Raw genomic sequence first — 25,559 nt, forward strand, 5'->3', positions numbered from 1 at the left:
GCAGTCTATAACTACAATCGGTGCTTTATTTTTAAAATCTTGAGGTGTAAATAGCGGACGATCTTCTTTCTGATAATACGGTGATTGAAATTTACAAAACATGTCATAGAGCATCCCAAACTTATTTTTCTCAAAGTTAATGTCTATGTTTTCGTAGGGATGCGTAATTCCGTTGAGATATAGTCTAACGTGTCTTAATTTACAGTGATCAAACAGTGAGCTATCTTTTTCGTGATTGAATTTACGATTAGTTTGAAATCCAAAAATAATGTACAAGGGCTTCTCAGTAAAACGTGATGTTTTAACAGCCCAGCTATGCTTGTTTGTAGGTGGTAATACAGGATATTCATGCAGCTCCCAACTTCTAAAACGTATAGGTAATGGTGTATCATTTTCTACAATCTTGAGCAATCGAAGTTTTTCACGATCAGATAAGGTTACATGTGGAATCCTCCACAGTATACGATGCAGTGTTATTTTCGATTCTACTGGTGTTTCTACTGCTTTAAGAGAATTGTAATCACTTCGATCACGGGTTAGAATAAGCTCTTGTTTTGCGTTGATTATAATACGTGTAAAGTCTTCTGCGAATCCAAAAATACGTTTCAGTGATAACATACCGTAAAAGTACCATCCTCATTAATCATCCAGTTGTTAGTAGCTTTTGGACACCATCCAGCCATCCGCAAAAGATTACTTTCTTCATCACAGAAAGAAGGGTAGAGTTTCATTGCACTTGTAATACCAACATTCTTCGTTCGATCTATTTCAACATTATTTACATATCGCGCTTCAGAAAGAGAAGAGCTTGAGCATGGTTGTTTAGTTGTGAAGTGCTTGGTCCACTTCCATGCGTCTTTTCTAGTCGTCCTTCAATATAGAGGTAGCTTTCGTGTGGTAAGGTGTATACATCTTGCTGTTTAATAATAAAATGAATTTCATCATTGTTATTTAATCCAAACGTAAAAGGTTGATAGGAATGAAGCTCACTTCGTACTACACCTTCACGACTTTCTACTGTATTCGTAATGTCTAGCATTTCTTCCATTCTGTTGTAGTAGTGTATATCCTAAATCTTGGAGTATCTGCTTATGGGTATCTGTTAACTCGATGAGTCTCTGCACACATGTAGTATGTCTTCGGAATGTACACCGTGTTTTATAGATGGTTTTCATACTGGTTTAAGATGTAGTTTGTAAGCTACGTACGCGTGCTGATCTAAATGAATAAGCTGATTATGTTTATTTATTTACAAGTGTGTCTTACAGACACAGGATGATAAAGAACTACTGCTGGTTTCTCACAAATAGTATATCCACGTTCCCCTGTAACAATAAAGTCGTGCAGGACGTGCGAAGGTTGTAGATTACTATTCAAGTCTGTAATAATATTACAAGTAATGTTCACATTATAATCATCGAAGAGTTTTATAGGTTGATCAGACTCGTGACGTACGTTCGGTAGGAGCTCCCTCGATGAAAATCCAAGCAGTGGTCCAATCGAATCAGGTTGTGATTTGAAGTCAATCTTAAATGATGATTCAATAACACATTTATGTGTAATGTTGCTTATAGTGATTGAGAACTTGTAATTATGATTACTAAAACTATCTTCCCCAAACTGATCAATTAACGTACTTTCAATATAGTCGTGAATATCGTCTACTGTATAACTACCTGAGGGTAGTGTTAGCACATACTCATCGTAATAGAACTTGTTTACACCATCACGCACATTATAGATTTTTATTGTAGCTTTCAAACGATACTAGTCCAAGACTATGCGGCTGATAGCCAAGTTCGATTGGTGGATTAAAATAGACGGTTGTTTCAGGTCCTTCTCCACGTACAGCAAACGTTCTTTCACTGTTCGTCATCACGTAGACACTAATGCACTTTCTCTACTGTCTGGGTTTGATATAAGAACATAAGACATAATCGTCCGCACATGCGTGTATTAAAGTTTTGCACACGGTTTTTATTGTAAACAATGTCTGCACTGCTTCCGAAATAACGTATGAGCTCAAAAGGAGGAGGTAAGTCTCCACAGCAATCAAAATACCATACTTTAGATTTACGTTTTACATAAGCAACGTAATGAGTTCCAGGTCCACGACTGTCGTCCAAGTTAATTACGGCACTTTCACGTTCACGTGGGCGCGCTGGTAGTTGATCGCGCATATACACTCCTCGAAAATAATGAATTCCTAGCTCTTTAGCAAACGTAAAAACTTCATCATGCGTTAGAGCTCGATGTGGCAGTGCATTCAGTAGACGTTTTTTGGAGAAATGTAGATACCAAGCCCTTTCTTGTATGGCGCTAGCTTCATGTTCACACCTTTGCCTCGTAACGCAATTGCCTCCATCGTCTTGTTATGACGTTCACTCTCTTTCAACTGTAGTTTCGCTTCTTCTACAGCTTTGACAGTTCTCGCTACAGCACTAGCACAACCTAGCAATGACCCTAAAGCTGCTAAGCCAGCAAACAGCGCAGGAAGAAATCCTCCTCGTTTTGGTACAGGAATAATTCGTGCACGTTTACTAAATATTGCTCTGCACTTTGGAGAAATTCTCGCTCTTGCTGCGCGTAACGCCTTAGTAATAGCTACACGAGGATTGTATTCCCCTCGAATAGCTTTTTGCGCAGCCTTTATAACATCTTTCCATCCAACAGTTTTTACTTTCTTCTTCTTCATGTCGTTTGGATATCGTTGTTTCACCATGCTGTACACGACTTTACTAGTCAAGAGCAAATCATAAACTAACATTTGCCTCTTGTTTCGTTTAATATATATATTACTATTACGTACTTTATGATTCAGTTATCATGAAGATTATAAAGCAGCAAGACACACTACCTGTTACCGACATTGTACCACGTCTCTTACCTAGTTCTAGTACAACTACAAGAAAACGTCATGGAACGTTGTTTCCTTTTACTGTTCGATGTATTGTATCAGATCCGTCGGGATGCGGTAAAACAAATCTTTTACTCACACTTATTACTTCTGTAAATGGTGTACGCTTCTAGAATATTTACGTTTTCGCAAAGTCACTCTATCAGCCGCTATATGCTATTCTACAAACTGTAATGCACGATCTAGTTAAAGATGGAATAAGATATTTTAAATTTAATTTGCATGAGCAAGTACCATCACCAGACGATGTGCTTCCTAATTCTCTTATGATCTTTGATGATGTCGCAACAGAACAGCAAAACGTTATTCGTGCATTCTTTAGTATGGGTCGGCATAAATATGTTGATTGCATCTATTTGTGCCAAACCTATTCTCGTGTGCCTAAGCAGTTGATACGCGACAACGCAGATGTTATTGTGCTTTTTCGGCAAGATGAGCGCAACATGCGACATGTGTATAACGATCATGTTAACACTGATATGACATTCGATGACTTTAAACGTATGTGTGCTAAATGTTGGTCATTACACCGTTACAGCTTTTTAGTTATTGATAAAGAAAGTGATGTACAGCATGGACGATATCGCATGGGTTTCGATCATTTTATATGCATTAACACAGAATTACAGTAACTACTTGATTAAAAACCATCATCATGTTAACATCTAACAAGGAGATCACAAAACATATCATTCAAGCTCGAAACAATATTCGACGGAAATTTAAAGAGCTTAAACGTATTCAAGCAGTATTCAAGCAGACACGGATTTATTTTTAAGAACACAACTAAGTACACCACTCAAAGAAATTTTTAATTCTACTTCATTACCGCAGTCTACTTCAAGTTTTGCTTCTATGCAAACATCATATCATAAAGAGAAGCATGAAGAAGAAGAAGAAGAAGAAGAAAAGCATGAACAAGATGAGGAAGAGAAGAAGCAGGATGTAGATCAAGAAGAGAAAGAGGAAGATCAGGAACAAGAAGAAGAACTTAATGATACATCACCATCTAAGCGTGTTGAGTTTTTAACTACAGATGTTATTGCTGAAACACCTACTACATCGACGCAAAATCTACCATCTTTGTCTGAGGTTATGATTACACCGGAGTATCGCAATCAGTTTAGAACTTTTATTCAAGATACCTATGGATCTCTCTTTGCGCCTTATATAGAAAAACTTTTTACAGGACAAACTGACACTACCTACGGTATTCGCTACGAAGAGGACTGTTTCTGGATAGGAAATTCAAATGTTAAGATTAATAACAACAAACTCATTGTAAAAGGTGTTACCTATAAACCTACGAAAGGACTCTTAGAACGTCTTTTCTCACGAATACCTGACAAGGATATAATTTTACAAGATGATCTTAAAAAATATAAAGCAATACTTTTTGCTACTGACGCAACACGACGCAATTACAAGAGAACAGAAGCTGTAAATGCGAATAAGAGTTACAAGTATCGTGAGTTTATTTCTAAGCTGTTTCCCACTGCACGTAGTCTTGATGTTATCTACAAGCCTTTGTTGCCGTATGTGGATGTAAGATACTGGAATGACCCAAACTTACTCGTTGAACGATTACAACTTTTAAGAGCATCGCAAGAGGCTGGTCACACTGGTCACTGATCAGAAATTCTAGAAATAGAATTACGTTATGCCGGTATTATTTTGTAATGGCTCGTCAAGAGAAGATATCACCTGTAAAGGTAAACATCGCACATGAGTTACATAAACCAGCACATCGCACCTACTGTCAGAGACGCGTTATTACACGAGGAAAAGATGATCTCTGGCAAGCAGACTTAGTAGAAATGTTTCCATATGCCTCTAGTAATAAGGGGTATAAGTATCTACTTACTGTTATCGATGTGTACTCGAAGTTTGCTTTTGCACAACCCGTGCGTTCTAAAACAGCAGCTCAAGTTAAAGAAGCATTTAAACATATTGTTGAAGAATCGAAACGCTGCCCAAGGCTTCTTCAAACTGATCAAGGTAAAGAGTTTTACAACAAGGATTTTTCTTCTTACCTCAAGTTACTTGGCATTCAACACTACTCTACGTTCAGCAATCTCAAGGCAAGTGTTGTAGAACGCTTTAATCGTACACTCAAAACAATGATGTGGCGAGAATTTACAGCGCAAGGTTCATATCGTTGGATTAACCTGCTACCTAGGCTTTTATCTACCTACAACGATACACCTCATCGCACTATCGGAACAAAGCCACGTCTTGTTACAAAGAATACACCTCGTATAAATGCTATTCATCTTGCAATTAAAACAGCTGATCCACGTCGCCATCGCTTTAAAGAAGGTGATTTTGTTCGCATCAGCAAACACAAGGCTATATTTGCAAAAGGATACACACCTAACTGGAGCACTGAAATTTTTCAAATCAGAAGTGTTAAGCTTACTAATCCAGTTACGTATTTACTTCGCGATCTCACATCGAAGAACTGCGGAAAACAAAATATCCTGATCACTATTTAGTTGAACGTGTTATTCGACGTCGTGGCAATAAACTGTATGTTAAATGGCTTGGTTTTAATAACAGCTTTAATTCATGGATTAATAAAGAGGATGTACTTTAAATCTTATGTGTGTTTTCTTTTAATCCTCTACGTTTCCTTTCTTCTAAGTCACTAGGACATGCTGTAGGGTTAAACAACACCTGTAATATGTTTTGACAATTCATATTTATTTTAGAATATAGATATATATATATATATATATATATATACATTTTTATCCTTTGTTTATTTTACGGTCTTTGTCACTCAGTTTTCGTTTTATTACACCAACAACGACAAGTGCTGCTATCTTCTGAGAAGCTAAAGCACTAGGTAATAACACACACACACACACACACACAGCATAACTTTACGAAGCAGATTTTGACAGCTACACGACAGACTCTATGCAGGCAGCATGTAACTACGTGTCAGGCGAACGTGTTCTAGGGCCGCAGGGGAGATGAAGCGCGAAGAAAAGAAGATCAATCACTTTATTGATGAGTCCACCCCCAACATGCCTCCTCACCTTTTTCCCAGCACGTTTCTTCACCTTTTCCTTGTTTACTCTCTCCACAGCCATGATAAGTGTTTATAAGCGAAGACAACTCGTTAGTTTTAGGTCCGTGATACAGTTTAATCAGTTGACATGTACGGCACTGTCTCACAGAAGGTCTTCTACCTAAACTCACGTGTTCATGATGTAAACTACGCGTTTGAAGCTCTGACAAAACAGGATCTTGAGTCCACTCACGAGGCACCTTATCCGAAATCTTCTTTACAGCATTCGCAGCTGCATTAACCAAAAATGCCTTTGGTAATGCATTTAACTCTTCTTCAGTAAAAGTGTTTAGTTTCCTTTTGCATGCATAAAACTTTACGATCACCTTTTCAACTGCGTTACACTTAGTATCTGTTAGAAATGTCATGACGTCTTTACTCTACAAATGTTTCTTTTACACTAAGGTTATTTCGACACTGCAGTTTACATATGTTGTTCACTTCCCGGCATGCACTGCAACACAACCAATCAAAGAGCATGCATACATGTTGTAAAGACTGTTTACTTGTTTCTCTACTATGCTCTTTCGGAAGAGTTTTAAATGATGGGCACCCCAATTCATGCATGTCGATAATTTCACACGATGATGGTAGAAAATCACGCAACCATTCTTTCTTTCCACAACCCTTTAAAAGAACAAGATCTGCTCTTGACAAATGTGCATTCATCATTAAAGGTAGAAAACGATAAGGTATTCCTTTTTCTTCCCACTTCATACCTAAATTGTTTTCAATCCACTGAGTCTGCTTTTTATCTTCATCTGTTTGCAAACAGTAAGGGAACGGTGGGCTAAATACTAAACTAACAAGTTTTGGTACCCACAACACACTGCAATCTAACACAGCCACCTCTTTAAATACAAATTTGTTTCCGTTTACTTTAAAGCCTTGCACATCAACTATTAATGTTTTCGTCATGTTTGCACTCCACTCTTTATCACTGTTTCTCGAAGACTAAAGTTTTTAGTCGACGAACGGGTTTAAACATGCGCACCTACAATAACGTCATCGCTGCAGCACATGCAAACTCTTGTTTTTATGATGCTTACATATTGAATTCCTTTACACCGACTTACTCTTAAGAAAACGGACAAGTCTAAACATGCATGATGACGTCATCACTGCAGCACGTGCTAACTCTAGCTCCCCCCCGATGTATGGTTAAACTTGTTCGAATTTACCGCCACCACATTTCAACTAAAGAGTGCAGCACCGAGGTAAGCGATGTAAGATAGCGGTAACTGTGTTGAATAAAGATGGCTGTTTGTCAAAAAGAATTTTTCAAATTATCCGCCACCACATAGAGTGCGGCACTGCGCTCTCTTGATTAAAGATGGCGGATAACAGCTGTAAAAAAAGCACGTGGGTTTGAAAAGCACGTGGAATTTACTACCACTACACGAGGGTAGCACGTTGCTCCCTAGATTAAAGATGGCGGATGACAGCTGTTAGAAAAAAAGCATCTAGATTTTAAATTGCTCGCTACTACGATAAAGATAGCAGCACGGTGCTCTGTTGATTAAAGATGGCTGCTTGTCAAAAAGATATTTTCAAATTATCCGCCACCACATTTCAACTAAAGAGTGCAGCACTGAGGTTTGCGATGCAAGATGGCGGGTGACAGCTTGTCAAATAGATTTTTTCAAATAGTCCGCCTCAAAGGTAAGTAGCTAAAGAGGGCAGCACTAAGGTTAGCAATGCAAGATGGTGGATGACAGCTGTGACGTAAAAATTACCCGCAAGATAGCAGCACGATGCTCTTTTCATTAAAGATGGCAGCTTGTCAAATAGAATTTTTCAAATTAACCGCCTCAAAGGTAAGTAGCTAAAGAGGGCAGCACTGTTCTCTCTGGATTAAAGATGGCTGCTTGTCAAAAAGAATTTTTCAAATTATCCGCCACCACAAAGAGGGCAGCACGGTGCTCTCTTGATTAAAGATGGTGGATGACAGCTGAAGAGCACGTAGAATTTGTTTTCAAACAAGAGCACGTGGAATTTGCCGCCACCACATTTCAACTAAAGAGTGCAGCACTGTTCTCTCTGGATTAAAGATGGCGGATGACAGCTGTCAGAAAAGCACATGGGTTTGTTTCCAAACAAGAGCGCGTTGAATTTGCCGCCACCACATTTCAAAGGTAAGTAGCTAAAGGGGGCAGCACGGCACTCTCTGGATTAAAGGTGGCGGATGATAGCTGTCAAAAAGCGCATAGGTTTGTTTCCAAACAAGAGCATGTAGAATTTTTCAAATTGCCGCCACCACATTTCAAAGTTATCTAGCTAAAGAGTGCAACACTGAGGTTTGTGATGCAAGATGGCGGATGACAGCTGTCAGAAAAAAGCACGTGAATTTGTTTCCAAACAGGAGCACGTGGAATTTCCCGCAGCCACAAAGAGGGCAGCACTGTGCTCAAAGATGGCTGCTGTCACGTAGAATTGTCTGCCACCACAGGTATCTAGCTAAAGAGGGCAGCACGGTGCTCAAAGATGGCTGCTGTCAAAAAGCATTTTTCAAATTATCCGCCACCACATTTCAAAGGTAAGTAGCTAAAGAGGGGAGCACTGTGCTCTATAGATTTAAGATGGCGGATGACAGCTGTCAAAAAGCACGTGGATTTGTTTACTGATTCAAATCTCGCGCTAGTGAGGTTAAGTTGGTAGCACTGAGGTTTAGGCTCGTTAAGATGGCAGCACTGCGGATGACAGGTGACGAATTTGCAGCTACTGCGTTAAAGCGGGCAGCACGGTGCTCTGTAGTTTAAAGATGGCGGATGACAGCTGTCAAAAAGCACGTGGATTTGTTAACAAATTCAAATCTCGCGCTAGTGAGGTTAAGTTGGTACCAGTAAGGTTTAGGTCCGTCAAGATAGCTGCACTGAGGTTTGCGATACGTTGTTGTCTGTCAAAAAGCACGTGGCTGTCAAAAAGCACGTGGATTTGTTTACCTATTCAAATCTCGCGCTAGTTAGGTTAAGTTGGTACCACTGAGATTTAGGCCCGTCAAGATGGCAGTACTGAGGTTAGCGATGCGTTGTTGTCTGTCAAAAAGCACGTAGCTGTCAAAAAACAGGTTGATTTGTTTACAAATTCAAATCTCGCGCTTGTGAGGTTAAGTTGGTACTACTGAGGTTTATTCCCGTCAAGATGGCAGCAGTGAGGTTAGCGATGCGTTGTTGTCGATGACAGCTGTCAAAAAGCACGTGGCTTTGTTTACAAATTCAAATCTCGCGCCAAAATTCAAATTTCCCGCGGGAGGAGGAGGAGGCCGCCGAACTGTCCTATTATACTACTGTTCCGTTTCGTATTCTAACAGGTGCACGGGGAAACCTGACGAAGAGGGAGATGCCGGCCATGCCCTCACGCTGAGAGCTCCCAGTCGACTCACAAGCCCCTTACAGAAAGTATCGAAGGAACTTACAACAGAGTTGGCACGTATATGGCTGTTCTGACAGTGTTGATCTGAACTGGACTCGATGCCGATCCCTGGCACACGCCGACTTAAAACAGATTTTTAATTTTATTGTTACAATTTGCTCTACGTCGTGCCAACATATATAGGTCTTATGGTGACGATGGGACACGAAAGGGCTAGGAATTGGAAGGAAGCGGCCGTGGCCTTTATTGTGCGAGGGAGAAAACTGAGAGATTCTGCGCATGCGTAGAATAGTCAACCACCTCCGCTACAATCGTTTCTACTTCAGTGTAGCGATGGGTCGAACCAGTTCATTCGTATGAACTACGTTACTCATTCAAACTGTTTACTGCGAATCGTTCAAATGAAGTAGTTCGTTCATTAAGTAATGAAGCGTAACGAAGCCGTTCGCTATGTCATTGAGCAGCGACCTCTTTCACAGTGTCTCATTCACTCAATAAAGCTGCAATACATATTACCAACAGATGGCAGAGCTATGTAATTATGGACAGCCTATGGCAGAGATGGGATAACTAGCGTGTCAGTGATAGTCTTGCTTATAACTTCTTACTGTCTAGTGCGGGATCTATTATTTTCCTTTAAAATAATCATGGCACCCACAATCTGACTTTACTTAGGTATTAATTAGTTAGCGTTACATTTGACTGCATGTTTCACGATTTTATTTTGCAAACATCACTGAAAATTACATTTTAAAAACATTTACATTTTATAAATAAGGTACCCTCCTCTGCGAACCATCTAACCTTGCCGCGGTGGGGAGGCTTGCGTGTCCCAATGATGCAGATAGCCGAGCCGTAGGTGCAACCATATCGGATGGGTATCTGTTGAGAGACCAGATTAACGAATGGTTCATCGAAAGGGAGGGAGCAGCCTTTCGGTAGTTGCAAGGACGGCAGTCTAGATGATTGACTGATACGGCCTTGTAATAATATTCAACATGGCTTAGCTGTGTTGATACTGCTCCACGGCTGAAAGCAACGGGAAACTACAGCCGTAACTATACTGAGAGTCAACTCAAGACCTTAGCGGTCCCTTTGATGTTAGTCAGACTTCTGGTCGGTGAAAAGGCTTCCGCAGGGCCAAATAGTTCCCTAGGTTTGTTACTTGTTCCTGAAGTCAGGAGCTTTCTTCAGTTTGGTTAGATATTCTGGTGAACTGACTTGATGAATTAAAATTTTTGCCCTGCATAAATATGGAAAATATATCACAGGTTGTATGTTATTCGGGTTCGTTACCAACTCTTATATTTCATACGTAGATGGCTATGAATAGTTATTGTTCTCAGTGGTGTATGTAGCAAAATAATAATTATTTAATATGATATTGATATCTTATTGCACTGTGTACTTAGTAAGTATGTTCGAGTTCATTCCATTGCTGATAAGTTCGCATAATATGTGCGATGTTGAAGATGGATCTAAGAAAACTGTTGGCAATACTGGCTGCAACAGCGTGTTCAATATTCATAATGGCTGCCAGCTGTGAGCAAGACGTGTCTGATGCTGTGACGCTTGAGTCCCCTGTGAAATACTTTAAAGCTAACAAAAGTGGAGAAAAATAAAGTAGAAAATCTAAACCAAATTGTTTTAAACGTTTACAGTAGCCTACGAGGTTAGAATCCACTGTGGACTGTGGAAGACGTGAAAAAGACCGCGCAGCTGATCGGCGTTCCTGTGTACAGTGTTTACGCCGCTCGCTTGGAATTTAAACTCCACGGAAAATCCAAGTCTCCAGCGAAAGATCGATGTGTCAGCTCAGCACTCGCCGTAGATTAAACAGGAAAGGCCTTAACACGGTATGGGAATAGGATCCTTGGCTTATTCGATGATTATGATAATACTAATAATAATAATAGTAGTAATAATAATGTGTACTTTACTTTATATTCGTAACCGCCTCTACCTGCAGAAATGTTGTCATGAGAGGATCATGAGTTCGTTTTTACCTTCCGAATGACGAGACTACAATATTTATAACATTCCTGGAAGCATTGTATTTTGCAATCCCACTCATGGGCGGGTTTTTCAGCTTTTTTAACTGTGAGAAACTGCCACTGACAGTCGTTGCACGAGAACGGAATCGTATACTTATGTTGTAAGTCTCCATGTGCCTCACACAAATTGCATAATGAAATAAAAATAAACCTTGCTTCTCTTGCCTCGGTATTCGTCAGTAATCTGTAGGTTTTACATGGTCAATAAAGGAATAAATAGTTATAGTACGTAATCAAAGTACAGCTACGTGAAAGGAAGCGATTTCGTTTGGTGCTTCACTATTTCAGAATGAAGTACTGTACTTGTCAGATGGACGCACGGCGTTAATGATAGGCTGGTTGTGGCGGAGATGGAGAACGGCGACTGGAAGGGGGAACAGGGGACGTGCTCACATGCGGAAGGATACTTTTCCTAAGCTCTTGACTTGAATTTCAGTATACCTCCCGAAGACATGTATGAATGTATGAATGATGCACTGATGATGGCTTCCTCCCGGGTAAAATATTCTGGAGGTAAACTAGTCCCCCATTCGGATCTCCTGGTGGGGACTACACGAGAGGGGACGATCATCAGGAAGATGGATACTGACATTCTGCGAGTCGGAGCGTGGAATGTTAGAAGTTTGAATCGTTGTGGTAGGTTAGAGAATCTGAAAAGGGAGATGGATAGGCTAAAGTTAGATGTAGTTGGTGTAAGTGAAGTACGTTGGCAGGAAGAACAAGATTTTTGGTCAGGCAACTACCGAATTATCAACACAAAATCAAACAGGGGAAATGCAGGAGTTGGTTTTCATTGTTTCAAGGAACATGTTGCACAAGGACTAAATGAAAAGGCTGAAGGAGACACTATAGAGGAAGAGTGGAGAGTCATGAAAAATGAAGTCAGTAGGGCTGCTGAAGAAATGTTAGGAAGAAAGAAAAGATCAACTAAGAATCAGTGGATAACTCAGGAGATACTAGACCTGATTGATGAACGACGAAAATACAAGAATGCTAGAAATGAAGAGGGCAGAAAAGAATACAGGCGATTAAAGAATCAAGTGAATAGAAAGTGCAAGGTAGCTAAGGAAGAATGGCTGAAGGAGAAGTGCAAGGATGTTGAAGGCTGTATGGTCCTGGGAAAGGTAGATGCTGCATACAGAAAAATCAAGGAAACCTTTGGAGAAAGGAAATCTAGGTGTATGAATATTAAGAGCTCGGATGGAAAGCCACTTCTAGGGAAAGAAGACAAAGCAGAAAGATGGCAGGAGCATATCCAGCAGTTATATCAAGGTAAAGATGTAGATAATTTGGTTCTGGAACATGAAGATGCTGTTGACGCTGATGAAATTGGAGACCCAATTTTGAGGTCAGCGTTTGACAGAGCTGTGAGTGACCTAAATAGGAACATGGCACCTGGAATTGATGACATTTCCTCTGAATTACTAACTGCCTTAGGAGAAACCAGCATGGCAAGGTTATTTCGTTTAATGTGCAAGATGTATGAGACAGGAGAAGTCCCATCCGATTTTTGGCAGAATGTTGTTATACCTATTCCCAAGAAAGCCGGTGCTGACAGGTGTGAAATTTTAACACGTATTATTTACAGAAGAATGGAAAAACAAGTTGAAGTTGAGTTGGGAGAAGATCAATTTGGCTTCAGAAGAAATGTAGGAACACGTGAAGCAATCCTGACTTTACGTCTGATCTTAGAGGATCGAATCAAGAAGGACAAGCCCACGTACATGGCATTCGTAGATCTAGAAAAGGCATTCGATAATGTTGATTGGACCAAGCTATTTATGATTCTGAAGATGATAGGGATGAGATACCGAGAACGAAGAATTATCTACAATCTGTATAAAAATCAATCTGCAGTGATAAGAATCGAGGGCTTTGAAAAAGAAGCAGCTTTCCAGAAAGGAGTGAGGCAAGGCTGCAGTTTGTCCCCTCTCCTTTTCAATGTTTACATAGAACAGGCAGTAAAGGAAATCAGAGAGGAATTTGGAAAGGGAATCACAGTCCAAAGAGAGGAAATCAAAACCTTGAGATTTGCCGATGATATTGTTATTTTATCTGAGACTGCAGAAGATCTCGAGAAGTTGCTGAATGGTATGGATGAAGTCTTGGGTAAGGAGTACAAGATGAAAATAAATAAGTCCAAAAGTAATGGAGTGCAGTCGAACGAAGGCAGGTGATATAGGAAATATTAGATTAGAAAATGAAGTCTTAAAGGAAGTATATGAATATTGTTACTTGGGTAGTAAAATATCTAACGATGGCAGAAGTAAAGAGGACATAAAATACAAACTAGCACAAGCAAGGAAGAGCTTTCTTAAGAAAAGAAATTTGCTCACTTCAAACATTGATATCGGAATTAGAAAGATGTTTTTGAAGACTTTCGTGTGGAGCGTGGCGTTGTATGGAAGTGAAACATGGACGATAACTAGCTCAGAAAGAATGAGAATAGAAGCTTTTGAAATGTGGTGTTACAGAAGAATGCTGAAGGTGAGATGGATAGATCGAATCACGAATGAAGAGATACTGAATCGAATTGGTGAGAGGAGATCGATTTGGCTAAATTTGACGAGAAGAAGAGATAGAATGATAGGACACATCTTAAGACACTCAGGACTTGTTCAGTTGGTTTTCGAAAGAAATGTAGGTGGTAAGAACGGTAGGGGTAGAGCAAGGTATGAATATGACAAGCGGATTAGAGCAGATGTAGGATGCAATACTTACGTAGAAATGAAAAGGTTAGCACAGGATAGGGTGGCATGGAGGGCTGCATCAAACTAGTCTATGGACTGATGGCTCAAACAACAACAACACAACAACAAATAAGGTGCCTATATTTTTACTTTAACCTAATGAAATTTAACAATCAAAGAAATATTTAGCCACCTAATCGATAACTTTATTTGCCTTTGGCTACTTTATAAAAATTAATAGTACATATTTTGACTGCTTTGCAGTCATCATCAACTATATTCACATAAGCTTATGTGTAAATAGGGTAAAAATATGCACAATATATGTTCTCGTATTAGCTTTGATAACTTCTCATGGTAACTTAAACATTTGTGTCTATTGGGGAGGATGGTGGTAGTGAGGGCTGTCTTGGAGGGGTGGGAAAGAATGCTTAACAAGTGATTAATAACTTGTCCATAACTAAAATATTGTTAAAAATATATCTTCTTCCAATAAGATTGTTAGATTGTCATATCGATACGGACACGAAGTGGAAAGTTTCTAATGAAATTTGTAAAAATTATGGCCATAGAATTAACTGAGACATCCATGCGATGCATCTAGATTTCCGACCTATTTATTACATGTTAAAACATGAACATATGTTAGTATGTTGTCTTACGTACCACGGAAGTTCCTATGGCTTACCCGCTTACAGCATCTAGATGACAGATGGTAGTAGTGTTGACTACTGAGTGCATAATTCGAAGCAGTGTATCGATTTATTCAAGTGTCTGAATGAATCGAGTCGCAGGAACGGCGACCTCGCGGCACACGATTCAGCTGACCGGCAGCAGACAGTGCTGAGTGGCGCATTCGCTGATCAGTGAAACACAACACACACACGGTTCATTATCGGAACTCTGGACATTGGCGGGGAGCCGAACTTCCGCTGCAGCGAGGCATACAAAGCCATGGCACACTGAAAGAATCGTACGCTATAATGGACTCTCGCTTTCAGGTAATTTGAAAATAATACCCACTTGCATTTACTGTCCTCTTCTTACAGGGAGGTTTAAATAATAGTTGGATTTATTTGCAGTGTTGATAAGATAGTCAAAATGTAACTCCAAAGTAGCTAGTAAAAAGATAGGCTATTAGGTTATTAGTTTAGAATCTTAGTATTATAACTTAGTTGACATTCGTCAATTAATTCAACCCATATGTAAGGAACGGTGACTCTAATGTGCCGTGAATCGTATCACTGTATCGATTCAGTAACGTGAACGGAATCAAATGAATCTATTCAGTAAAATGAATCAAATATCCCACTACTAGTTGGTAGGGACAAGGAAAAGATAAAGAGAGAAGCCTGTCTCATATAAAGAAGGAAATACATGAAAGAATACAATTGATAGGTAGGATGAGTCCGGGAGTGATGACGCAGATAGTGGGAGGGGGAAGGAAACGAATGAGCGAGCGACAGACGAATCGAATGAGTTGTGAAGAACTGTGAAGTGTTTGAACTACCAGTTCATTGAAATTGGGTGGTTAGTTCACACTTCATATGAATGAAGCGTTCATTTTGAACGACTCATTCACGAGTTACCCATCACGACTTCAGTGCGTCTCTGTTTGTCTCTATCATATTTCTGGTATCACAGCCGAACTCTACCACTGAATGAGCCACTGATTGTTGACAAGTACGGGACTTCACCATCCCTGTTAATTGTAGCTTCATTTATAGCGACTTGTTTCCTGAGGAGGTGATGAAGTAAAATTTGATCATTCTGCTTTACTGATTAATATTAATACGTGATTAATTTGTAGCCGAAAGAAAAGTACGGTAAGTAGGCTGTATTTACATAACGACGTTAAATACACCCATTCACAGCCAACCTGGACAAACTAAGAAGTTCTTTTCTTATTATGTGACGATAAATCATAGTGTGAGAAGTAGTCATTTACGTAGTGTAGGTAAATAGATTTAGTGACTGCGATAGTAGTTATTTTTAAGACAATACCACTCGAATGTTAAAAACAAGGAGCTGCATGCAAAAGACAAGAAAAGGATTTGATTAGGCCTGATGTTGAGACTTTAAACCCGATTGCGACTGATTGCATTACACTAAAACTGGCAGACTTATGTTTCTACGTTTATGTATGAACTTTAAAAAAAAAAAAAAAAAAAAAAAAAACCCTTACCTTCGGAGTGTTGAATAACTTACCTACAATTTTTCCTTATGTTCTGTTATTCACATTTTGTGTCAGTGTTTCTCTATGATGCCAGTTGTACTTCATCTTAAAACAATAATCACCACCACTACCTGATGACATTTGATTCAGTATTAATTTGTGTGTATTAAGTATTGTTTTGTTACAACCATTATTTACTGTTTATTCGGTCATTCATAAAATCATCTTTGTTATCCTAAATTACGTCCGACAATCTTAACTCGCCTTCCGGTATAACACAACCATTGGTGGAGGACAGTGCGACAGCTCTGACGTGTGCCGGCTCGCTGAAATCTTAACCGATGTTTTTACGATCAGTAGTAGCGGAGGCTATGACGTCACACGATTGCACAGATACCTTGGCTCATCTCTACAACCATTAATGAGAAAATTACCTTCTTCCCTATTACCACGTGGCCAAACTTCTCTCTGTTGTCCACAACCAACGTGCCCTCTTCCAAGATAATATTTTTTCTTTTTATAAAATTAGAATTTTGTCATTGATACAGTACATTACTATGCAGAGCTCTTCAAATATTCCATGGACCGGTCACTTCATCAGGCTCTGGAAACCTTGGCCATGCTGACAATTAAGACGAAGAGGAAGAACAAGGAAGTTAGTGAATGATCTGTCCACAACGTCAGAGGTCTGTGGCCTCACACTCGATGCTTGGCGCACTCACACACCGTCATCCTCATTGAGTGTCGTGACCACACTGACTTTGCTATAGCTTCGCCATCCCGTACGATCTTCGGGTTTTCTCAGTGCACATGTCATATTCATCTGGTTGCAGTCCTTCCTCGTGGTCTGCTGCCCTCAACCTTCCCTTCCATGATTAACTTCTCTAGATTTTCTCCAGGTCGCCTCACAATGTGTCCAGAGACCTGCAGCATTCTTCCACTGATACGCGAAGATATCGTCAGCCCTTGAAGAATGGACGCATTGGTTCTTCTTGAGGTCCAAGACACACGCAGCAATTTACGCCAGCAACAACTTTCAAAGACGTTTTCTGTCCAAAGTCTTTACGGTCCAGGTCTCACAGCCGTATGAGAAAACAGGGAATACAAGGGTTTCAACGAGACGGATCTTTGTATTGTTATTAGTAATCCCCCTGTTCTTCCAGATCTTACTTAATTTCATCATAGCTGCTCGTCCTAGCAAAAGTCCTTATCTCTTTCTCGGAACTTCCCGTATCACTGAAGTTGGTCCAAGGTACAGTATACGAAGTCATGGGTTCTAGGACATTTCGTACCACTTGATCGGCTGATTACCTGCGAAGTGTCAGCTAATGACTTTAAAATATTTAGGAAAGGACATTCCTTGCCACTTGAAAGAGTGGAAAGTATTGCGAAGTAAAAACGATTTCCTAATGAATGTTTTGGCCGGCCCCGTGCTGTAGGGGTAGCTTGCCTGCCTCTTACCCGGAGGCCTCGGGTTCGATTCCCGGCTAGGTCAGGGACTTTCATTTGGATCTAACGGCTGGTTCGAGGTCCACTCAGCCTGCGTGATTGCAATTGACGGTGAGATGGCGGCCCCGGTCTAGAAAGCCAAGAATAACGGCCGAGAGTATTCGTAAATATCTAATTTTTTTCGGTCTCCACTACTGATACATTTTCAGTCTCAAGAATACATTTTCTGTATATATGTTCCGTTGTGCAGCTGTGATTACAAAGCAAGAGATGAATAAATGACCTTCCGTCGGACGCAACTGATCTGACTGGCACACGGGGACCTAGCTACTTCCACCTTTCAGTAGCTTCCTGTTTCCCAAGCTCACATCTGCCAGTTCATCAGAATCTTTTATTTTACTTACTTGATAATGAAATAACGCAGTAGTTTATAAATATTCACAATAATAATAATATTGTCCATGCTTGTGCTCGTCTGGTACAATGCGCCCGGACACGATGGACAGTATATTTCTGTTGTATTGTTTTGTTTCAGGATTTATACTTCAAAAATCGACTTTCTTGTGATAATATTTATGTAAACGTAAATTATAGGGCACTTATTAAAATAATATAGAAGTTTTCTTCAGCAAATTTTGTAAATTATTTTTGTTTCTGATTTCTAAACTGTGCCCGTGAGACTCATTACGCCCGCACGGAATATTAATGTGACATCAAGTGGTACGGAACATCCGTGGTACGAAATGTCCTCAAAAATCAAGTGGTATGGAATGTCCGTGGTACGAAATGTCCGGACATCGAAGTCGTGCACTACCTCCAACTCTTTCAAACGACCTGTGCTGCTCTATCAGTCACCATGTGTTTGACTTACTGAGGTTGAGCGCCAGTCCATAGTCAAGACTCACTTTCTTAAGTCTTGTTAACAACTCTGAAAGCTCTTCCTCACTGTTGGAAAGCAGGGTGGTGTTAATCAGCAAAGCTCAAGTTCCTAATTTTTATGCCTTCAATTGGGATGTACTCGCCGCAGACGTTGTAAAGTCGAGGGGACAAGATCCAGCCTTGTCTGACGCCACGGGACACACTGAAGTATTCTGAGTGTTTCAGTCATGCACGCCTTTCATCAGTGATATGACATGACGCGGAACACTATGTTCCCAATCCAAACAGTTGAAGGTCTTTTTTTCGTCAACAAAACAATACTCATACAATGCAATTTGATTGTAAATCGTTAACGGTACGTGTAAGGTTAGATCATGGAGTCTATTGCACCCGTTCACGCCTGACTCCCGACCACGGGATTTTAAGGTTCATCTCTAGCATACGAAAATGTATCGGCCAAATGAAATAAAAGACAAAGACACCTCCGTACAGGTCATGAAGGCCCTTGGAGGAGTGGAAGGTAAAGGCTTCCACCATTGTTAACCGCGGCACGTGATGGGGTAGAGTGGTTAGCTCTTCGCCCGGCCGCCTTTGCCCCCAGGAATTAACCTGGTACTCATTTTTGGTGTAGGCTGAGTGACCCTCAGGGCCATATGTACCTCCGGAAGTGGTAATCTCGTTTTTTAAATGTTACGACTTCCTGACGGGGATTCGAACCCACGTCCTTCCGGGCGAATCGAGCACGCCTTTACCGCCTCGGCCAGGCAAATAATTTTCGTGCTACCCTCTTAAAGAGACCAAACTATCTCAATCTTGATGTTGCTAGAATTTCGTTGAGTGGTTTCACTTGGATGTCTTCGCGGACCTTTTCATTCCGGATCTTATCTTTTCTCGTTTTCTGCAGCAGTGACCTCAGAAATTTCATTTCCGCAGTCTGGAGTCTGCTGTTATCCCTTCTGTCGATGGTGCAAGTTTCCAGACCGTATGTTGTTACTGGTACAAAGTAGGCCTGATACAAAGTTTTCTGCCTACGTCACTACGATAATCTATTTATCCCCTAACTTATGCTTAGTTATCAGTACCAGTGTTTTTATAGACACTAATACTGTCACCGATAAAAATCTGATTATTCAATACTATGAAAGCGTACCGTAATTAATTTTTGACCAAGAAAGGCGCAGATTGTTGCCTATAGCCTTAACCAAACGCATGGCAGTATATTTATTTAGTCTGAATCTGTCTTTTAATTCATCCTCGCTATACACCATAAGAACATTAGGCCCACGTCGTTCTAGAATGTTGACAATGTCTAAAACTTCTTCGTCGAAAGATGGCGAGAAAGCACAAAACTCTTGCTACATTTAGGGAAACGGGGTGGACCAGGGAGCAATGATGACAGTATAGAAAGCATGACGTCAAGTAAGGATGACATAAAATTAGTGTTAAACGGTATAAGTCTTGTGAAGCAAATAATAGAATTAATCTATACTAATATTATAAAGAGGAGAAATTAGTTTGTTTGTAACGAATAGACTCAAAAACTACTGAACCGATTTTAAAAATTTATTCACCTATAGAAAGCTACATTGCGAGTGAGTAACATGGGCTGTATTTTATTTTCAAAACATTTCAAAGTGGGGGCACGGGGGGGGGGATCTAAAAATAACAGGCTAATATAGGCAAAATATCGAATTTGTCGTATAAGGACGAGATAAAGCTCAATTTAATCCTCTTGACGCAAAGAACAAAACTCGGTAAGCCTACGGGTCCGAAAACCATGTTTTAAGGCCCTAAAACCAACCGTTACGGAGATATTGGCACCACACTACCCCGCTCTAGGAATCGGATAATGAACTACCGTAACCATGGCAACGTCAGCTCCAGGATTCTACAGCAGCGAAATTATCTACAATAAATCACAAAAACTTAACATGTTACAGGCATGAAAATTGATATTTGGAATCCCCTTTAAAAATAAAAGAACACAAATATTCGTTTTCAGAAAATCCACTTAAGGGCGGGGGGGGGGGGGGAAGAAAGTGAGGAAGGAGTTGAATTGTTTATATGAGGATACATATATCTCAAAACATGAAGATGTTACAGACTTTAAAATTGGTACTTGGAATCTCCTTTAAAAATGAACACACTCTTTTTGTAAAATCCACTTAAGGGGGTGAAAAGAATAAAAAAGCGGGTGAATTTTTTAAAAATGAGTATCTTCTTCTTCTATCGCTTTACCCACACCTGTGAGGTTGCGGGTGCAAACTGTGTCGCAGATGTAAGTTAAATCCTGTTTTACGGCTGGATGCCCTTCCTGACGGCAACCGTATGTGTAGGGATGTAATTTATACTTCTATACTAATATTATAAAGAAGAAAACATTGTATATTTGTTTGTAACGGATAGACTCAAACACTACTGAACCGATTTAAAAAAATACTTCACCTGTAGAAAGTTACATTGCCAGTGAGTAACATGGGCTGTATTTTATTTTCAAAACAATTTGAGGGGAGGCGACGGGGGGAGATAAAAAATATTAAAATAATAATAATAATAATAATCGTATGGCCTCAGCTACCGTGTGCAGACATTTCAATTTGACGCCATCTGGCTGTCTGCTCGTCAATTTCGACGTTCCGTTTTACTCTAGGTCCCCACTAGATGGCAGACCGAGTAAACCGAAACTCTCTTGGGCGTCTATGGCTAAGATTTAATGAATTTTGTCTGGTAAACACCAAATGTGTCACCAGAGATCATTTACATGCCGACATCGTACGACATGGAGTGTCGAATGGACTTTTTTCCGCCCTTCAAAAATCGAATTTGTCGTACAAGAACGAAACAAAGCTCATTTTAAGCCCCTTGACGCAAAGAACAAAACTCGGTAAACCCTTCGGGCCCGAAACCATGTTTGAAGGCCCTAAAACCAACCGTTATGGAGATATTGGAAGCACACTACCTGCTCTAGAAATCGGATAAAGAAACGAACGGCCGTAACCGTGGCAACGTCAGCTCCAGGATTGTACAGCAACGAGATTATGCATGTACGTTTGGACATAGCTGCCAAACAAAATTGATACACATATGACTTACTATCTGGAAAAATAAACTGTTGTGTAAGACGCTCATACCACTCCTTTGGTTGGGGATGGAAAGAGAGTGAAGTATAAAAATAATAGCCCCGGATATCTCCGTAGTACAGCGACCAGCGGTTGCCGACGGGCCTGCGTTTTTACGTACTGGCTTAGGTTTCAGCATTTTTCAGAGTCTGTTACCTATAGTTTAAAATATTTTCTATCAAATCATGGAGTAGTGGGATCACTGATATTTTTAGTGCCAATATTTTGGTCCACTTTTACGATCATTGTAACCATGAAAACAACCTATATACTGTACACAATTGTCAAGATGACTTGAAAAAATTTCTCAAAATTTATACTCAGATTCATTATATGATGTGCGACATGAGTGACATGCCCTGAGAATTATAATTCTCGATAATTATAGTAATTTATTGTATGCATCGCGTATTTCCTTTATCATATTTGTAATAGTTATGAAATGTCGGTTCAAACAAATACATTCAATAATATTTATATTTGTGGTACTATTTGGCGAAAGTATACTAACACTAAACCTGCAGATTTGTGAAGGGAGCAGGTATATCTAGGTGGGAATGAAGGAAAAACATGGTAGCAGAAGATCTTAGAGGTCGACGCTAATTAGGAACTAATATTTAGAGGCCCCCATGAAGAAAAGAAGAAGAAGAAGAAGATACACTATAATTCCAAACATGACGAATAATTTCTACGTACTTAAGTAAATACACCAGTGATATAAATATCTAATGAAGTCAGTCACACCGATAACTAAAGCCAGTTTCTGATAACCCGTACGAAGAACGGGTACTTCTGCTAGTTTGATATATAGATATTTATCAGATATGGTAGGCTAATAGAAATTGTATGATGGATGAGAGGTCATACTATGGATGCGTAAATGTTCTCACAAAACTGGAGTGTTCATCATAGAGGCAGGTTAGGAACGATAGCAGGGGAAGTATTTATACGGATGAAAGAAGAATTTGTAAGCTACGAAAAACACTTTTGTGAGATGAACAACGAATAATGGTACGAATGTAAATGGGATGAAAAGTCAAGTTGTAAGATTCACAAAGAGGAAAAATCCCACCAGTTTTAATTATTGTGTTGATGGGGTGACAGTACCTCATGGGGTACATTCTAAGTACCTAGGTGTTAATATAAGGAATGATCTTCATTGGGGTAATTACATTAAGGGGGTTGTTAAGAAAGGTTATAGATCTCTTCACATGGTTGTGGGAGTAATTAGGGTTTGTAGTTAGGATTTAAAGGAGAGGGTGTAAGACCGCAGTGTATGGGGCCCTCACCAGGACTACTTGATACGAAAACTGGAACGCAGCACGATTTGTTCTGGGTGATTTCCGACAAAGGAGTAGTGTTACAAAAAAGTTGCAATCTTCGGGCTGGGAAGACTTGGGAGTAAGGAGATGAGATGCTCGACTATGTGATATGATCCGAGCTGACGGTGGAGAGATGGCGTGGACTGACATCAGTAGACGAATACGTTTGAGGGGAGCTTTTAAAAGTAGGCAAGTTGCTTTACGTCGCACCGACACAGATAGGTCTTATGGGGATGATGGGACAGGAAAGGCCTAGGAATGGGAAGGAAGCGGCCGTAGCCTTAATTAAGTTACTGCCCCAGCATTTTTAAAAGTAGGAAAGATTGTAATACGAAGTTAAAGTTGAAATTCAGGAGGACAAATCGGGGCAAATATTCATGTATAGAACGAAGAGCGAGGGGTTGGATAAGATATCACGGGAACTGTTCCATAAATTTCTGTGTTCTTTCAAAATGTGTAAGAAAAAGCCGGGTAAACAACTGATAGGGAATCTACCACTTGGGAGACAGCTCTAAATGCAGATCATTGATGATTGATTGACTTAAAATGGCACCTTGAATAATATCTATTCCCTGCTTATTACTGTCTATCGTATGTAGTGTGTGTTTCCTCTAAATAAAACAATAAAGTGTAAAATTGAGTTAGTTGAAAGAAAATACGGTTACTGGTGTAGCGAAATCCTCGTATTCCGTAAAATTTAAGAAAGGAATGAATATCGGGTAAGTGTGAAATAAATAAATAAAAGTAATATAAATAATTAATGAAAGAAGGTCTTTACATGTATAATGTACCTAAGAATGCGGATTCACGGACTGAATATGGCTCCTCGTCTCAGGGATCGAAAATTTGCCTCCTCCGCTATGGTTTTAAAATGGCTCCTTGACTTGTATTACCCATCGTATGTACGTTGCCTAGCGACAGTGAATCTATACATTGTATCCTGGTGACAGTACGTTGGATTGTCATATCGCAACACGTTATCTCCCCATTTTTCATTCATAACTCACCAACGAACGCACAAATGAAAAATCCGGCTTCGAGGTGCATTTGGACCCGCTCTGCGTACCCGTAGATTTGGTTGGCCGTCGCACACACACACACACACACACACACACACACCCCTTCATTTTATTATTACAGATGGTATTTTAAATAAGGGCTGGCATCTCTTAAAACATACTGGAACACATTTGTCCCGCAGAAAAATACCAGGGGGACACGCATATCCCACCCTCCTCAGAACCACGATGAATCAGATACAAATTAGATATTGAAATTACATACTGATTAGAAGTTCGTTGACCAGTAAATGCAAAGAAATAACATAATTTATGAAAATATAAACTTGGTACTGAAAGGGATAAATAGCCAGGTATCAGGTGAACATTCAAAAAGTACAGACATAAAAACGAGGGCTGTTTCTTTATTAGCGGCACCTCACTCAGTGTCTTCTTGTCTACTATCAGTATCCGAGCCTCCAATCGGTTGCGTCATGTGCTACAGAAAGTACACCGGAATCACCATCACCTTCACGTTCTGCCGTAGGGACCTCTAATGACGTCTCAGTTTTGACTTGTACGATGAGGATCAGGAAAACCTCCCCTTTGCGCTCATAGAGTTCCAAGTCGGTCGTATGCCGAGGTGCCATCTAACAAGCTAACGACCCTGCCGTACGAGCGGTCTCTCACAGCACAGCACAGCGCACGCGCGGAGCGTTGCCACTGATACAGAAACAGCTCTCGTATGTAGTATATAGGGAAAAACAGGTTGTGTTGTACCACTTGTTACTAATGGTGTGACCCTCTTCCCCGCAGCTTGCCGCTATGAGAAGGGTTCTTGGAGTGATTGCACGTCTCAAAACCAAATGACGAGGACTGACTCTCTTAAGGCAAACAGCGATCCTTCCTGTGAACAGAGTCGACAAATAACAAAGAAGTGTAAAAACAAAGGATCTAAGAACAGCAAAGGTAAAGCAACAACAAGAAACTAACACCTTACAATAAGAGGGAGCTAACCCGGTGTAGGGTACACGTACCATGTCATTCTTGGAATGTTCAACTGCTTTGTTTTGTTGGAAGGAATGTGTTCTTGAAAGACAGTTTGCATGTGTTTTTGCACACTGAATTGTTCCTTAGTTAGAAATTGATTTCTGCCAGTGATGTCTCTTCTCCTTGAGCATGGACAGTTATTACCAACATGCCATTCTTATTCCAGATCCAAGTGTGTACCTCAATAATTTGAAGCGGCATGTGTATTTTTATGTGAGTGAACTGCAACTACGCAGCAGAAACTGAATGTTGTCTCATTATTGTTGCAACCCATTGGGTTCATTGTTCATTCGGGGAATAGTTGCAGACAGACACGGTCGTAAATCTCAGTCTACGTAATCTTATTTTAATGTTGATCAGAGCTAAAACCACTGATCACCGCCATCATCTCGCACAACTTCCAGCCTCCCCTGTCTTCTGTCCTCCTTGGTTTTCTTCTTCTTGTTGTATGTAAGCA

At 40.1% G+C, this 25,559-nt stretch overlaps 1 protein-coding gene across 1 annotated transcript in view; it reads left to right on the forward strand.

Moving 5' to 3' along the window:
• The window catches only part of LOC136874721 (uncharacterized), a 231,397-nt gene that overhangs the window by 194,597 nt on the left and 11,241 nt on the right, over positions 1 to 25,559 (forward strand). Inside the window, exon 4 of the mRNA XM_067148381.2 lies at positions 24,869 to 25,021. Within this exon, the coding sequence (XP_067004482.1) occupies positions 24,869 to 25,021 (153 nt within the window). The remainder of the gene's footprint in view (positions 1 to 24,868; positions 25,022 to 25,559) is intronic.

Source organism: Anabrus simplex, chromosome 5 (assembly GCF_040414725.1).
Source record: "Anabrus simplex isolate iqAnaSimp1 chromosome 5, ASM4041472v1, whole genome shotgun sequence".
Lineage (NCBI taxonomy): Eukaryota > Metazoa > Arthropoda > Insecta > Orthoptera > Tettigoniidae > Anabrus > Anabrus simplex.